Source organism: Brienomyrus brachyistius, unplaced genomic scaffold (assembly GCF_023856365.1).
Source record: "Brienomyrus brachyistius isolate T26 unplaced genomic scaffold, BBRACH_0.4 scaffold60, whole genome shotgun sequence".
In the NCBI taxonomy this organism is placed as follows: Eukaryota; Metazoa; Chordata; class Actinopteri; order Osteoglossiformes; family Mormyridae; genus Brienomyrus; species Brienomyrus brachyistius.
Window position 1 is genome coordinate 1,255,727 of NW_026042335.1, and position 17,498 is coordinate 1,273,224.

General features: G+C 44.5%; 2 protein-coding genes across 51 annotated transcripts in view; one reads left to right on the top strand and one right to left on the bottom strand.

Annotated features, from left to right (window-relative positions):
* Positions 1-17,498, bottom strand: part of LOC125725068 (immunoglobulin superfamily member 3-like) — a 96,709-nt gene that overhangs the window by 54,420 nt on the left and 24,791 nt on the right. The window lies entirely within an intron of this gene.
* On the top strand, positions 1,764-4,765 carry LOC125725051 (zona pellucida sperm-binding protein 3-like). Of its 50 annotated transcripts, none has more exons than XM_049001600.1 (11): positions 1,764-2,026; positions 2,069-2,257; positions 2,300-2,551; positions 2,594-3,052; positions 3,123-3,241; positions 3,564-3,667; positions 3,744-3,921; positions 3,988-4,105; positions 4,193-4,284; positions 4,353-4,426; positions 4,507-4,765. In XM_049001600.1, the coding sequence occupies exons 1-11, from the start codon at positions 1,787-1,789 to the stop codon at positions 4,599-4,601; spliced, it is 1,920 nt and encodes a 639-aa protein (XP_048857557.1). In that variant the 5' UTR covers positions 1,764-1,786; the 3' UTR covers positions 4,602-4,765. The 50 variants fall into 50 exon arrangements, with proteins under 50 accessions (XP_048857557.1, XP_048857570.1, XP_048857579.1 ...); XM_049001613.1 differs by having other exon boundaries at positions 2,300-2,530; positions 2,657-3,052; XM_049001622.1 differs by having other exon boundaries at positions 2,300-2,530; positions 2,699-3,052.

Here is a 17,498-nt window from a genome sequence, read left to right on the forward strand (position 1 = left end):
ATAATGCTGCTGTACTGGGTTAATATTTACTATGAAATTCAACATCAGCACTCCTTTTTTCCCTCTGATTAAGTTTAGTTGCACTTGCTGCTGACAAATAAATACACCTCTTAAGAAGCATTTATAATTTCGGAAAAATACTTATTACCCAGTAATAAAATACCATATTTGGTCAAGGGATCAAAGTTTAGGACTTCGGACTCGACTCGGGACTTGCATGTCTGGACTTGTTCCCAACTCTGGTAAATGAGATATTCTACATTTTACTATAAAATAGGATTTGTGCTAATTATTTTGCTAATGTAAGTGTTCAAAGCATGTTAAGGTAGGCTAGGCTAGTCCATAATGCTTGTTAGGGTAGGTGTACTGTATCAAAATGAATTTTCTCCTTACGATATTTCCGCATTATTATAGGTTTATTGGAAGGTAACCTCATAACACAATAAACAAATTTAAAGATTGATTTTACTAGCAGCATTATAATGATGACTGTTCAAATTTTCTATAAATATATCATTACGTTGAGTAAATGTGCTTAGTGGAGCACACCACATGCGGCTGTTTCTGTAAATCAGGGAAGAGTTTTATAAGCACCGAAGTGGCGGTGAAGGAATGGACAGCTCAACAGCCGCAACATCTTTCGAAAGAGGAGATATTGTGGATAAAAGAAAAAAAGACACTAGCGGTGTGCGGTACTTTCTGAAGTTTAAAGTTCGACACGTTTAGTGACATTAAGGGTACTCCGGATTTATACACATTGCAACTTTTTGGCGTCACAACATGCCGCTCATCGATACCTTATACCTACAACTTACATGCTTACCAAATTGTGGGCGCCAATAAACGTTTGTATAGTACCATGACCATGATATAAAGCACTGAAATATGAACGTAAATATTTCATATTTCATATTTATACACATAAAACACCAATAACTGCCGTTAGCTTAGCAACCGTAACAGCTGCTCCAACACAGGTGTTTCACCCGCTCCCATGGGGCTTCGCCATAGCGCAACATTCGGAAATGTACGTAGTCACTAAATCATCTACGCGAAATTGTATTACATCTAAGTTTAATCACAGCACCCGTTCGTAGCAGTTATGATTTGTTCGCAAGACGACTAACAGGCGCTGCCATTTATCCAACACTCGGCGCTATAACCCTCACCGAATCACCGCCTCCTTCATTGTCGACGCACTGACTACACAGGGAACATTTCCCTTGTGAGGTCTGGTAGTTACGTGTAATCAGTAGCGCCCCTAGAGGATCCTCGTGACTAAGCAGGCGGACTCATACCTCAGCGCTCCCTCTAAAGTGACGAGAGACTCCTTGAGCTCGAATTAACAATTAACAACGACCCTGCTGAGCAGTCAGAAAGAAATAAAATTAAGGAAAATAATAATAAAAGCGGCGGGTAGGCTGTAGATATACCCGCAATACAATATATGTTAGATATAACTGTTGACCATTTGCAGTCATGTCAAAAAGTCAAAATTGTTAAAACCCCCCCCAAAAAACACCACTAAAATCTCAGTGTATGTCTGCTGTGGGCAATTATAGCATGAGCGCACCAAACTGGTAACTGTTGATAAAAAAGTAACTGTTGGTAGAAAAATGTATTTCAGCCGTTAGAGCCCAAGCAGTGACTGATTAACGCTGAATGGTGAGGATTCCATACTGACAAATCAGAACAGGCCTGGCGGGTGCAGATGATTTCAGCAACTATAAAATAGTCTGCAAGCAAACCAGACCTAACAGTGTGCTTTACTAGCAGCTCTGGGACAATGGCAGTGCATGAGGGGGTTATAGTGCTGCTTCTTCTTTTAGGTTGCAGCTGTGAAGCTCAACTGAAGTCTGGGTTTCTTGTGAAGACCCCTCAAGTGGCTGCAGTTTATCAAAATGGATTAGGTGCTCCCCAGGTGGTGGCAGCTGGCTATCAGGTTGGCGTAGGGGCTCCCCAGGTGGTGGCAGCTGGCTATCAGGTTGGCGTAGGGGCTCCCCAGGTGGTGGCAGCTGGCTATCAGGTTGGCGTAGGGGCTCCCCATGTGGCTTCGACCGGCTATCAGGTTGGCGTAGGGGCTCCCCAGGTGTCTTCGACCGGCTATCAGGTTGGCGTAGGGGCTCCCCAGGTGGCTTCGACCGGCTATCAGGTTGGCGTAGGGGCTCCCCAGGTGGCTTCGACCGGCTATCAGGTTGGCGTAGGGGCTCCCCAGGTGGCTTCGACCGGCTATCAGGTTGGCGTAGGGGCTCCCCAGGTGTCTTCGACCGGCTATCAGGTTGGCGCAGGGGCTCCCCAGGTGGCTTCGACCGGCTATCAGGTTGGCGCAGGGGCTCCCCAGGTGGCTTCGACCGGCTATCAGGTTGGCGCAGGGGCTCCCCAGGTGGCTTCGACCGGCTATCAGGTTGGCGCAGGGGCTCCCCAGGTGGCTTCGACCGGCTATCAGGTTGGCGCAGGGGCTCCCCAGGTGGCTTCGACCGGCTATCAGGTTGGCGCAGGGGCTCCCCAGGTGGCTTCGACCGGCTATCAGGTTGGCGTAGGGGCTCCCCAGGTAGTGGCAGCTGGCTATCCGGCTGGTGCAGGGGCTCCCCAGGTGGCTTCGACCGGCTATCAGGTTGGCGTAGGGGCTCCCCAGGTGTCTTCGACCGGCTATCAGGTTGGCGTAGGGGCTCCCCAGGTGTCTTCGACCGGCTTCCAGGTTGGCGTAGGGGCTCCCCAGGTGGCTTCGACCGGCTTCCAGGTTGGCGTGGGGGGGACCGGCTATCAGGTTGGCGTAGGGGCTCCCAAGGTGGGGGCGGCCGGCTATCTGAGCAAGCAAGTTGCTCCTGCTCTGGTTAAATCTGTGACTGGAATGCAAGTGAACCCTGATAGTGTGAGGGTTGTATGTGGGGAGGATTCGGTTATGGTGGATGTGCTACAGGACCTTCTAGCTATTGGCCAGCTGATCAATGCTTCAGACATCACCCTTGGTGGTTGTGCACCCACTGGGCAGGATGCTTCTGGCACAGTGAGGTTTCAGTCTGTGCTGCAGGCCTGTGGAAGTACACTGATGGTATGAGGGCTTCCTTCTGATTGGTTGCTATGTTGGCTATGCTAGTCCTAATCACGTTGCTCTTCTCCAGATGACTGCTGATGCCCTGGTCTATAGCTTTGCATTGATCTACACCCCCAGTGGTATTAATGGCAGCCCCATTGTGAGGACCAATGGTGCTGTGGTTGGCATTGAGTGTCACTATTTGAGGTGAGGATGCCCCATCAGCTTTGCTGTTCCTTAGCCCTAGGAGCTGTTCATCCAGTGACTGACCCAAATGGGCAGTGGTGGCTTCATGGTTAGGGAAGCACACTTGTACCAAAGATTGCTGGTTCAAGTCCCTGACCAGCAAGGCACCACTGGGGTACACTGAAGGTACCGCCCAAAGCACTGCTCCCCTGGTGCTGAATTAGCTCCCCCTGATGTGTCATGATGTCACATAATATAAATGCAGAGGACACATTTCATTGTGCACTGTTGTGGTCATTGACATACCACGAAACCTTAATTCTAAATGATGCCTGCTCCTTAGGAAGCAGAATGTGAGCAGCAATGCCCTGGTGCCAACCTGGATCCCCTACTATGCTACAATGGCGGCTGAGGCACAACTGAATTTCTCACTGAGGCTGATGGATGGTAGGCAAGGGGTTCATGCAGCATATCTGGCTTTACTCAGTGGGTTTGTCCTCAAGTGCATGTGCCCTTTGTGCAGATGCATGGCAGAATGAGAGGGCCTCCAATGTGTACTTCCTGGGAAGTGTCCTGAACATTGAAGCCTCTGTCCTTGTGGGCAACAGTCAGCCCCTGCGTGTCTTTGTGGACAGCTGTGTGGCCACCTTGGTCCCTGATGTGACCTCTGTCCCTAGCTATGCCTTTGTGCAGAACTCTGGGTGAGTAACATTGTATGGCTGTGTGAGGCCGCTTGGGCAATGCTGCTTGACATGCCTGCCCTTCAGGTGCCTGACTGATGCCAAGGTGACAGGATCCCGCTCCCAGTTCCTGCCCAGAAAGCAGGATGACAAGCTGCAGCTTCAGCTGGATGCTTTCAGGTTCTCTCAGGATGGCAGGAGCTCAGTGAGTACAGGCACTTGTGCAGGATTTCTGTGCTTAAATGAACTGGCTGTGATGGCGGCTGCTGACCAGCTTTTGGTGTCCCCCTAGCTGTACATTACTTGCAGCCTGAGAGCAACAGTGGCTTCTGTGCCTTTGGATTCCCAACACAAGGCTTGTTCCTTCTCTCTTGCCGCTAACAGGTCAGTAGCTGCAGCATTATGATGCTGGATCAGTTGAGCTGCTAAGCAATTGTTATTCCCTATTGCAGGTGGGTGTCTGTGGATGGGAATGACCAGGTGTGTGGCTGCTGTGACGCCAGCTGTGGGCTTGCAGGTGTAGCAGGTATGTTTGGCCTCCACCAAAAGATGCTCTGGTGGATTGTGTTGCTGTGACTGAGGCACCCTCCCTCCTTGCCCTTGCAGGTGCTCAAGGCACAGGTGTTCTGGGCCCCATTGCTATCCAACAGGGTCCTCCCACGGCTAGTCAGCCTGGACAGCTGTATATTCTGAAGGGATAGGGACCAAGCTGCATGGTCCCAGGATGGAAGGAGCCACCTAACTTGCCTGGCATATTCTGCACTGCTTGTCATGCTGTTGCTTCCCCCTAATGAGGTGACTGCAGTTGTGCAGGAGACCAAGGGCACTGTCTTGTGACTGAATAAAGCACTAGTATTTGAAATGGTGCAGTCGTCGCTTATTCCTTGGCTCCCAGGTACACTTCTGGATTGCCTAGAAATTCTACAGCCACATCACACTGCTTGCTGCCTGTGGATTTTATGACTGGAATGGCACCCTGTGGGGAAACCTTGCCTTAGATGGAATGTGTTGGTGGGGTTGTACACAAGGTGTTCCTTTCAGTAAGGAATCAGTTTCAGGGAAGGTACTCCCTGTATGTGGATCAGGGCTTGGTGCCAACAGACTAGTGTAGTCGGGAGTGATTCCTACCCTCATTCCCTCTCTTTGGGGGAGTGGCTGACAGCCTCTATGTGGTGGTTGGAAGCATTGCAGCCTGGTTTGCCATCACCTTCATATCATGGAAGTACTTGGTCATCCTGGGGCACTTGCAAGGGTGTACCATTGATTTTTAACAATGGCAGGCACTAGGGGGCTCATGTATTGCTACTGAAATGCAGAATTCCAATCCAGTGTCAGCAACTGATTCACACTAACAGATGATGGTATTAAACCTTAATATTGATTTCTGCAAGTGCTGGTTAAAGAACAACACGTGGTCTGATAAAAATGAGCATCTTATTCATTTGTTAATACTGCTGCAGCGTTCTCTGCATTCTCACCACTGCTCCACATCATACTTCACTCTGCCACATATCACTTTACTACCCCATGTTGAATGTTGCATTGTATGAGCATCATTTTATCCTGTGGATTATGGAGTTCTTTTAACTAGTTAAGTTGTGAGACTGTACCATAACCACTGTTGCTCTTATTTTAACTGATGAAAAATATATTAATTTGAAATCTCCTGTCGCATCCTTTCATGATGTGATTATTGCATTCGTGCCGAGCAATGTTACGATATACAATGCAATCCTTACCCCCAGCCGGGGAAAATTCAGTCCCCCCCCATCCGACGCCGCAGACTTCATCAAACTGTAGCAGAGCAGGTAATAGTCATTCGTAAATGATTAGATTCATAAACAATTAGCCTTATTTCCTTAGAAACAGATTAGATCTGAACCCAAAACTACCCGGTACCCTCAGCATCTTAATCTTCAACCTGCTCTTCACTCTCTGCCCCTTTTTGAATGATTTGAGGTCAGCACGCCAGGGGGCGCTAGGCAGCCACTTGGGCGTCTTCTCCCAGCCTATACTAACTTCGGTTTTTGTTCTTTGAAACTAAAGAAAACTGGAAAATAGTAAAATGCTTTTTTCAGCTTTTGCCATCTGGCCTGGTCATTTAGAAAAGGGCACAACCTTATTAAAAGGCACACTTTATTTTTGTGAAAACAATTTGATGAACACAAAAATATGGACACGATTACAGGTCTGGATTAAAACATGAACAAGAGTGGCTTCTGTACTGGAACTGAGACTAGCGTTGCGGTGGGGTGTGGAATGTTCTGTCCTGCCTTTGAGTTAATGTCCAGCAGCGCTTTGGATTCCTGCAGACACCCAGTCCATGGTGAGGAAGCACATACTCATCACCATAACTTCTTTTTCTGCAGAGTAGCTCTCCTCACACTCGAGTTCAAAACCAAAAAAGTCCATCCCATCACCAGGTATGGCTGACTTTGTGTGCCCATTGGCAGTTTCTTCTGCTACAGGAGCAACTGTGTCACTCTGCTATCAGAAGCTCCTTCAGTTCCTGTTTCCTACACTCATCCCTTAACCATCGGAGTTCGAATTCTGGACAACTGACAGCAGCAAGAAGTGCACATATGCAAAACGAGTCTGGATAGCCTGAAGAGAACAAAAAATGTATTGTAGCTGTACAATTAGACATGTTTATTTTGTTATTTTACTATTTAGGCTACAGTGCAGGCTATTTACTATAGTCCAATAATCTGCCTTTTATGGGATGAACAATATACAGTATAATAAGTATTGTTGTGATCTACTCAAACTAGTATTTTGATTTTGAATTAGCTTCCATCGTTGCATATTCTCTATCCAGGTAGGCAGCAAATGTTTTTCTACGCGGTAGGCAAACGTGTAGAATAGGTAATTTCTCAATTATGTGACAAAAGGAAGGAGAATCCACAGTGGAAATAAGTAGCATTCTGTCCACAATATACCCAGCCACAAGTTTGTTTAGGTCTTCTCCACTTATAGTTGGTGTTTGACAGGAGAAATCCAGCCTGCTGCTTGGCAGGAGTGGGACATGTACTGGCATTGGGCTCATCAGTCGCTTCACCTGGTATTTTCTCCACTAATTTCACTGCGCAGTGCTGCCCTTTCAGATGTTGAATTTTTTGAGGTTGACAATGATTTCTTACCCCCACATAACGTACAACTCACAAAAATGTTCTTGCCTTTAGCCGAGATGAATTCCAGCTACTGAACACGTACTTCTCACTCGCCATGTTCACTTTGTTTTTGTTTGAGCTGGTTTCGCATGCATGTAGGTCTCCTGTAAATGACGTCGCATGTGCGACTGTCAAACAGACATCTGCCTGCCACTGTCAGGTTACTGTCAATTATTATTTCTGTTTTTACAATATAGATGTTAAAGCACTTGATTTTATTGGTAACGTAGCGGTAACGTAAAGTTACTTGAAAGTGTAACTGTAATGCAGTTATTAATTTTTAAATTATAATGCATTAAGTTACTACGTTACTAAAAAAGATTCAAATTACAGTAATGCCTTACTAAGTTACGCATTACTGCCCAGCACTGGTTTGCATATAGTTTAATGTTTATGTGCATGGTTGTCATTACAAACCTACAAGGCACCTTTGGCTATTTGGGTGTTCAGGTCTATGACAGCTGTACCTCATTCTTTGTATAAAAAATGTCTGATGCTCATCCAAGTATGAATTAACTTTCATGTATATGAAATGAGACATTTCATATATGTATATGAGACAATAAAAGGCAAATGTAACCATTATGTAAATATTTCAGGTATTTTACTGAAAGGTATATCACAGGATACAAAAAACAAACAGCACAGTTTATGTGACAAAATACGAAACATCATATGAAAGCTCACAGAGAAATGTCCGGTCAGGTGGCAGTCCAGGCTTTTGAGTTGAGTACAGACTTTCACTGTTGTTGGAGAAAGCGTCAGGCTTTCCACTCCAACTCTGCACACAGGACCAAACTACAGTACAGTATATGTTGGAGAAAGCGTCAGGCTTTCCACTCCAACTCTGCACACACCATTAATTACGAGACAACACACTTAAAGTTTTACTTGCGCAAGGGTAACCACACTCTCTGCATGCTAGGCTACAAAGGAATGTGTTACAAAGGGTGGTTCCCCTTGGCACCTTTATTTATAGTCAATGGGGGGCAGGGGTCTTGGAGTGAGAACAAAGAAAGGACTGTAAGAGTAAGAAGAAGTTCTGGTTTTCCTCAGGTGGACAACTATTTAAACACGTGCTCAGGATACGTGTAAACTAATATAATCTAAAGTATGAAGATAAAGGAAAACAAAATAACGTTTATACATATTTACACTCATTGCTGATTATACAGAAATGACAACAAATAATTAATAACAGTTTCTTCAACCTAACAATCCCTCCTGTTTATCATGACAGTATAATCAGAAGCATCAGTATTATACAAGTTGCAAAAGCACTTTCAGCACAATCGTCATTCAGATCACATCATCATCATTATTAAGAGGGCTAGACAAGTTTAATAAGTCCAACCGTTCTTCTGCAGCGTATAGCAGAAAAACAGAACTAAAAGTTTGTTGTATCATGGAATGGAGGCAGGGTATAATACAAATGAAACAACAACATACAAATGATAATGTAACAAGAATGGGGAGTGAGAATTTTAGCAGTAACTGCCACCAAGACCCAGTGAGAAACCAGTCCAACCATGAGGGACCGGCATGGGGATCCAGGGACATATGTGTACAGACATAACAGTTAGTTAAATTGTCTTTCTTTGCTATATCATAAACATAACGATACCAGTAGTTTTGTAGGAAAGGATGGGTCTCATTTGTGGAGATAGGCCTCAGGTGGGAGCCGTCATGTGTCCATCTAGGTGGATGAAACACCTGCTCTGGTGAGTGCAGAAGCAGACCAACAATTCCCATAAAAAGAATTACACCGAGAGTCACCTTACCGCATCCCCACCCAATCAGAGCCATTCTAAATGGAGTGCAGATCAGCTGTTTTCTTCACCGGGTTGAGACGTCAGTATCCTATAGATTACTGCGCCTTTGTAGCGGACTTCCACTGCTACTCCGAAGGTACAGAGGTCTCTGATACGGGCTTGATGGGCTTACAGTGACTCTTATGTATCCAGGAAGGTCGCTCTGCTATTTTCACCGCTGTTGGTGTTGTGAGGAGGACTTGATAAGGTCCGTCCCACCGAGGTGTGCTCCAATCCTTTCACAACAGGACCTTGACCAGGATCCAATCTCCTGGCTGCAGATTATCCTGTTGAACAGAAACAGAATTTACCAGCAGACTACTGGGGCTATGTTTTTGTTGTGATGTTAGTAGTTTACGCATCCAATCGGCTAACGTATTTTCTCTGTCTGCTTTTCCTATATCACTCATTTCGGTTGCTAAGGGAAACGGTCTACCATACACTATTTCAAATGGTGTCAATCCTGCAGGAGTGGGAGTTATTCTCATCCATAATTTTACTAGAGACAAACATTCTGGCCACGGCCTTTTTGTCTCTTCCACTGTCTTTCTGAGCCTTGTTTTAATGGTGCCATTAGTTCTTTCTACCAAGCCTGCGCTCTGGGGGTGATAAGCACAATGATTTTTTATCGTAAACCCTAGTGCTTGTGAGCAGAGGGACATGGTCTGATTTACAAAATGAGTCCCATTGTCCGATCTTATAATATGAGGTATGCCATAGGTAGGGAAATAATGGCCTACCAAACATTTTGCAACGGTCATTGCATCACAGTGTTTTACAGGGTATATTTCTACCCACTTAGAAAAGGTGTCTATAATGACTAGACAACACTTCTTCCCTTGTGACCAAGATAATTCAATGAAATCCATATGTACAATTTGAAATGGATACTCAGCTGCGGGAAACTGGCCACGTTTTGGCCTTATGTTGCCTTGTGCATTGTGTTTACAGCAAATTAAGCACGCTCGACAAAATTGTTTTGCATAATCAGAAAAATATATAGTATAAAAGTATTGTTGAATAATATGTACCATCCCTCCTGTTGAGACATGGGTGTTTCCATGGCTCACTAAGGCAGCTGTCTTGTATACATTTTTTGGTAGGATGGGCTTGTCATTCATATAATAAGTTTCCCCTTGTTGTATTGCTCCTCTCTTAATCCAGCTCTGTATTTCTGTTTTAGGTGCATGAGTCTGTGCATCACATAGTACATCATCAACAAGACATCTGTAACATTTAAGGCAGGTTGTTTTTGTGCAGCATAATCAGGTAACCATTCCCTGCAATAATTGCAAAGTCCTAAGAAGGACATCATTTGCTGTTTAGTCTTTGGCTTTGGTGCCTCTTGTATTGCCTGTTTTCTAGTTTCTAATAACGATCGACCTTGTTGGGAGAGTTTATGTCCAAGATATATAACTTCCTCTCTGCAATACTGTAATTTTTGTTTTGATGCTTTATGTCCTGTATCATACAAATGCTGTAACACTAACAGTGTGGCTTCCTTGCAATGCTGTTTTGTATCTGAAGCAATTAATATATCATCTACATATAATAGCACTTGACTATGGGACGGTACTTTACAGGAACTCATTGAATACCGTAGTGCCATTGTATATACATGTGGACTTTCTGAAAACCCTTGAGAGAGTCTAGTGTATTTGTATTTATGTCCTTTATAAATGAAACTAAATAAGTGTTGTGAATCAGGATGTAGTGGTACTGAGAAAAAAGCATTACTCAGATCCACTACTGAAAAATACTTCTTGTCCGGGGACAAGGAATTTAACAAAAGGTGTGGATTAGGCACATCTGGTGCAGCATGTTGTACTATTTCATTTACTGGTCTTAAATCCTGCACCATGCGCCATTTCCCTGTATGTCCCTTCTGGACGGGGAAGATAGGAGTATTGCAAGTGGCCTCAGGAGCCTCTCGCAATATTCCTGATGCCAACATATCCTGCACTACAGGGGCTATACCTTTCTCTGCCTCAGGTTTTAACGGGTATTGTCTAACTACCGGGCGGAGTTCTGATTTCACAATTACTTTGTAAGGTGGGAACCCCTTTACCAGTCCTATATCAGCGGGGGAGGACGACCACAACCCTTCCGGGAGGCGATCTAGATCTGGACATGATCCCTCCTCCAGGGTTGGAAAAATTTGTCAGTTTGGGTCCTGCAAGTGTGTGGTGAGAGTGGTTTGAACTCTCCATCCCAAAGGAAACCGCCACACATTGTGTTTTTTGTCATAGCTCCAACAGGAGCCAGGTACGGGTTGGTAGTCATTGTGACTGTGCATGGAATCTCGTAAGAACATCTCTGCATCCCTCCACTGCATCTGAGGTGGTTTTGATAGAGATACGTGTGGTGTTCCCCCTCTGAACACAGCCTGTTGTTTATTAGATAAGATGACTGAGGCAGCAGAAAAGCCAGTAGTGGAGTTAACATATATATGTTGTAAGGTGATACAAGTGTCTTGGAGGGCATGAAACATTTTGTCTTAGGCATAATCTGGTCCTGGGGTGCTTTTGAACCACATAGTGACGTGTAAGGCATCGCCAGGCATGAACTGGGTTTGTTTAGGGGACTGCTTTTCTCTAGTTTTTCTCAATATTTCACGTGTCTGTGCTGTCCCCCCCCAGATCTAGGGACCAATAATACTGTGGAGCTGACATGCCATGTATCACGAAAGTTTGTTTTTCTACTATGGCCTTCATGCCAGTGGGTGTTGCAGTCACACTAATACCCATTTGTATCATAAGATTCCTTCCTAACAGATTGACTGGACATGAAGGGCTTATTAGCACTTGGGCGTGACATTCTAACTCTGTTTCTTCATCTTTTATGCTAACTGGATTTGTCAATTGATGACTCTCAGCTTGGCCTCCTGCAGTTCGGATATTTATGGAGGACGAGGAAAAGGTGACCCTTGGAGGGCTAGTGGTTAACACTGTTCTACAGGCTCCAGTATCAAATAGGCACTCATATATTTTCCCATTTATTATAAGCCTTCGTTTTGGTAGTTCTTCAAGTAGTTTTAGTGCTAGCAGTTGGCAAACTGCTTGCAAATCTATCTCTTCTGTCTCATCCTGTTTTTGCAGCTTATCTGGCTCCTTTGATAGTTCACAGGCTAATTGTCATTGATTCTCTGTGGAATTTGGGTTGTTTATAAACTTGGTTCTACATTGCCTAGCTAAGTGCCCAAGTTTTCCGCATGTCCAGCAAGTGTTATCTTGCTGTAATAAATTTTGCTGATTGCTCCTAAAAGCACCTCTCCCCCTTCCTCGACCTCGTGACCTTCCTCTGAACCCTGTATGTATGGGCGTGTTGGGCATATTCTAGGGCTTGCTGTACTGAACCAGTATTCTGATGTACCCAATGTTTATCTATGTATCTCTTCAGTTCAGGTTTTCGCCCTGTGATGAACGCACGTTTTAACTGTTGCTGATAAACTCCTCCATTTTCCTCATTATGAGGAATTCCTGAATTCCCTCTAAACACCACTCGCATCCTATCCATAAAATCCTCTGGCTCTTCTCCATCTTTTTGCTTGCATTGTGCAATTCTGCCATAATCTGCTTGTCTCGCAAACACTGTCTCTATCCTTCCATGTAATTGCTGCATACTCTGTTGTAGAGCCTGTGAATTATGTGCAAGTGGTTGATTGTCTGGTCCATGACCAGTAAAGTCTCCTGCTACTCTTCCCCACATATGGTTGAACAGCTGTCTTAAACATTGGAACATTTCTCTACCATCCAGGTGGAAACTGCTCTGTAGTTCCAATATTGCTGTCCAAAATTCTGGTACCCCTTCATCAACAGGAGGTATTCCCTTTAATGCTGCCGTTCTATCTTCAGCTTTCCATGGCCTATAGACTAACATTGTTTCAGGTCCTCCGTCTGGCTCTCTATTAGGGTTTGCCACCTCCACTAGGGGGCATTGTAATTCTATTTCTTCCTCTTCACTATCAATGCCTTCATTTCGCGGATGCCATCGAATCTTAGCAGGAGCTAGATCGCGCACCGGGTATAACGTAGGATCTCTACTTCTAGTTATAATGGGGGAAGAAGGAGGAGCTGATGGCTTCTTTGGTATTGTGCCCATAGCTGATGGTTGTTTAATTTCCCTTCTATCTACGGGTTGCATGGGGGCAGGCAATAGTGGTGGTGTTGGTGGTCTATTTTCTCTACTTTTTGTTTTGGCCACCGTCTCATCATCTAAAGTGACTATAGCGGCTGCAGTTAATTTATCCTTTCTATCATCCTTTTTATGCTTTCTACATACATCTCTTAACTTACTTTGTTCCAACCAATTATCTGAATACTTATATTCTTTCTTCCTTTTCTCCAATTTTCCTTTCTTCAAGGTTTGTAACATTTCTAGTTTTAAATTTCCTTGTAATTTTAAGATATCTGGAGTGTGGAGTTTCCCTTCAAATCCATGTTTTTTTTCTCCACCTCCAATTACTTATTTGTCCTGAACCTGGTTTATATCCTTCCAAAAACTTCTCATCTCCCTCAAGTTCAATCCTCTTACTCTGATTCTTTCTCATTTAATTTTTTTATTACCTTCTGCGCATTACACAGGTCCTGGGTGGAATTTCACTGGTACGAGATATATGAGAGGACACCAATACGGCCTTCTACTGCACGCTGTTCGTGCAGCGGTATCGGTTTTCTGGGATGAAACCCGTCCTTGATCCCTCAATCACCAGTACTTCTTTCCCACCAGGCAAAATAAGAAATGGACTGACCAAAGCAACTCTAAGCCTCTATAATAGTCTTAGTCCAGTCATTCACACAATACATGCATGTTCATACTTCGTTTAATTACGGCTAAGCCTAACCCCTTTTCTGCTTAATTACGGCTAAGCCTAACCCCTTTTCTGCTTAATTACGGCTAAGCCTAACCCACGTCAATTGACCTGGTTATTTCGCTAAATAACCTTGTTGTCTCACCTGTCCCGTGTGCCTGTTTTCCGTCACCGAGGTCCGTCAGACATCACCAGACATCGAGCACAGTTCTAACCACCGGCCTGATGACGAATTCACGTCTCAGGTCTTTCTTGCACCCGTCTCCGAGTGGCTGCCGGCAGGCTTCAGTGTCGCTCCTCTCGGCGTGCTGGCGATGTTGTCAGGGATCCTCGGATCCGGCTCGAAGGACCAAATTATATGTTGGAGAAAGCGTCAGGCTTTCCACTCCAACTCTGCACACAGGACCAAACTACAGTACAGTATATGTTGGAGAAAGCGACAGGCTTTCCACTCCAACTCTGTACACACCATTAATTACGAGACAACACACTTAAAGTTTTACTTGCGCAAGGGTAACCACACTCTCTGCATGCTAGGCTACAAAGGAATGTGTTACAAAGGGTGGTTCCCTTTGGCACCTTCATTTATAGTCAATGGGGGGCAGGGGTCTTGGAGTGAGAACAAAGAAAGGACTGTAAGAGTAAGAAGAAGTTCTGGTTTTACTCAGGTGGACAACTATTTAAACACGTGCTCAGGATACGTGTAAACTAATATAATCTAAATTATGAAGGTAAAGGAAAACAAAATAATGCATATACATATTTACACTCATTGCTGATTATACAGAAATGATAACAAATGATTACTAACAGTTTCTTCAACCTAACATTGTTGCTTTTAGGGTGGATCATGTAGGTTAATCTAAAACCTATAAAAACACATCCACATAGAACGCCGTACACTCTGTCCCACAACGCCTACTTTCTCTTCCGTTTAATTTCGGCTAAACTTAACCATACGCATGCCTTGGCCACCTACTCACTTAGGTGCCGTATCTCTCACCTGTATATTGTGGTCTCTGTTCCGTCACCGAGGTCCTTCAGACATCACCAGACGTCGAGCGCAGTTCTAACCACCGGCCTGATGACGAATTCACATCACAGGTCTTTCTTGCACCCGTCTTCGAGTGACTGCCGGCAGTTTTCGGTGTCGCTTCTCTCGGCGTACTGGAGATGTCTTCGGGGATCCTCGGATCCGGCTCGAAGGACCAAATTCTATGTTGGGGGAAGCGCCCGGCATTTCCACCCCAACTCCACATTTACGAGACACACACTTTACAGTTTTACTTGCAAGGGTACCCACACTCTCTGCAATGCAAACTACAGCAGAATGTGTTACAAAGGGTGGTTCCCCTTGGCTCCTTTATTTATAGTCAGTGGGAGGCGCAAGAGAGGGAAGTGAGAATCTTATCTAAGTAGGCATCTGTTGACCACATACTTAGGGTACAATAGCTAAGAGTATGTGGCTAGAAGATAAGAAATAACGTATATATGTATTTACATTCATTGCTGATCATACAAAAATGATGACAAGATGATGTATAACTGTTTCTTCAACCTAACAACATCCATCCATCCATCCATCCATCCATCCATTTTCCAAACCGCTTATCCTATTGGGTCACGGGGGGTCCGGAGCCTATCCCGGAAGCAATGGGCACAAGGCAGGGAACAACCCAGGATGGGGGGCCAGCCCATCGCAGGGCACACTCACACACCATTCACTCACACATGCACACCTATAGGCAATTTAGCAACTCCAATTAGCCTCAGCATGTTTTTGGACCGTGGGGGGAAACCGGAGTACCCGGAGGAAACCCCACGACGACATGGGGAGAACATGCAAACTCCGCACACATGTGACCCAGGCGGAGAATCAAACCCGGGTCCCAGAGGTGTGAGGCGACAGTGCTAACCACTGCACCACCATGCCGCCCCCTAACAACATCCATAATTTCCAATTCAAATACTGAATTAAAACCCCTCTCTGCAGTCTCCTCCAATTTGACCTCTCCAATTTGTATTTGGACAATTTCAAATTTACCATTTACATCATCTAGCTCAAATTGGCAGAGGTCGACCACTACGGCTCCTATTTTCAGCCTGTCTTGGTGGTCATCTGCAGGCTTTATGGAGACTGTCCTTTCATTTAACACAAAAACCTCTAACCCATACATGTCTAACCCCTTATCCCTCCCAGGCTGGTGCATGGGTGGAGTTGCTGGGGAGCACTCTTCTTCTTCACCCCAGCAGATGATCTCATCCCACTTGTCCCAGGCTGCCCAATACACATCATCCGTCCAGCTAATTGCCTTGGCAATTGGCTTTCGGGTGTGTGACACAATCTAACCGTCAGCCTGGTCAGAGGGTGTTTCTGCTGGGGAGCACAGCTCTTCCTCATCTCCCCAGTCAATCACCTCCCCCCACTTGTCCCAAGTTGCCCAGTATCGGTCGTTGCTCCAGCTGACAGCTTTCGCCATTCGTCTGTTTCTGATTGAGGAAAAACAACATACAGGCAATATAATGGAGCTATCAGTCACTCCTGGCACATGGAATACAGTCCTGCACTGAAACCTTCGCAATGAACAACTGCATTATAGCATAGGAAACTAGTTAACCTTCAAATAAAATCTAGATATAATGAAGACAGAAGCCTGGAACAATTAAAAATTTTACTAAATGGCAATATACTGATTTTAGTCAGCAAACAAACTTTACAGGTCTTGCTTCACTACTTTTATGTGTGTTTGTTGCAATACATCTGCCCTCTCCTGGTCTGCTGGAATATCATTGCTGTAGGCAGCACCGAGCGCAACCACCCGCATCCGCAGTCAAATGCAACATGAAAGCGCATGTGCAAAAGTAAAATATCATCTAGACTTTGCGGCACAGGAAATAGCCGACTTGCACGTAAAATTTAAATATAATAAACACAGTAGCCCGCAACAATATTCACTTTATTTAAAAGCAATGAACTAATTTACTCACAAGCAAGCGCAATAATTTACTTAAGCGCGGGAAAGCGCAGGCGGAAAAGTTAAACGTCAACTATACTTTGCGCATAAAATTCAAATATAATTAACATAGTAGCTCGGAACAAAATCACTTTATTTAAAAACAATATACAGAGTTTACTCACCAAACATATTTTAATATACATACAAATAACTTGTACACCGAGAATAGTATACAACACCATAAGCATATAACCCTTAAAGGTTGATTAATTAAAAATCACACATTCATCCTGCATAACAAAAAACATTGACTTAAAGAGACTTAATTGTGAAATGAACGCTACTGTCCGAGGGCATTTATCTCCACAAATCGCTATGGAACATAATGTCTTAAATACTCAGATTTTCAGAATGACAGAATCTTAACATTTAAAATTTTGTTTTGCGATACCGATACGTAGTGATATTGGTATGTGGAACAACGTTATGTTACACACGCCTCCCACAATTCAAGAAGCTGTAGTTAGCTTAAGAGCATATTCACAATTTACCCGTTTGCCTTTTACCGTGACTGAGCACAATCCCCCACCCCAGCTGGTCTGCACTCCCCACATTGCAATTAACGATCCAGACTTCAGCGCTTTTGTTACCGTGGGACTTTGTTGTGTTGAAGAAAACATTAAAATGAAGTCTGAGGAATGTTACATAACACAGCTAAAATGCAAAAACTCTCTCTGGTGTAATTCACTGCATAAAACCAATGGTCTTAAGTGTGGTGCCTTCTTCATAACACTCCCTGACTTTTGTATTCATGACCATGAGATACTGTGGCCTTTTCTTCCTTCATTTG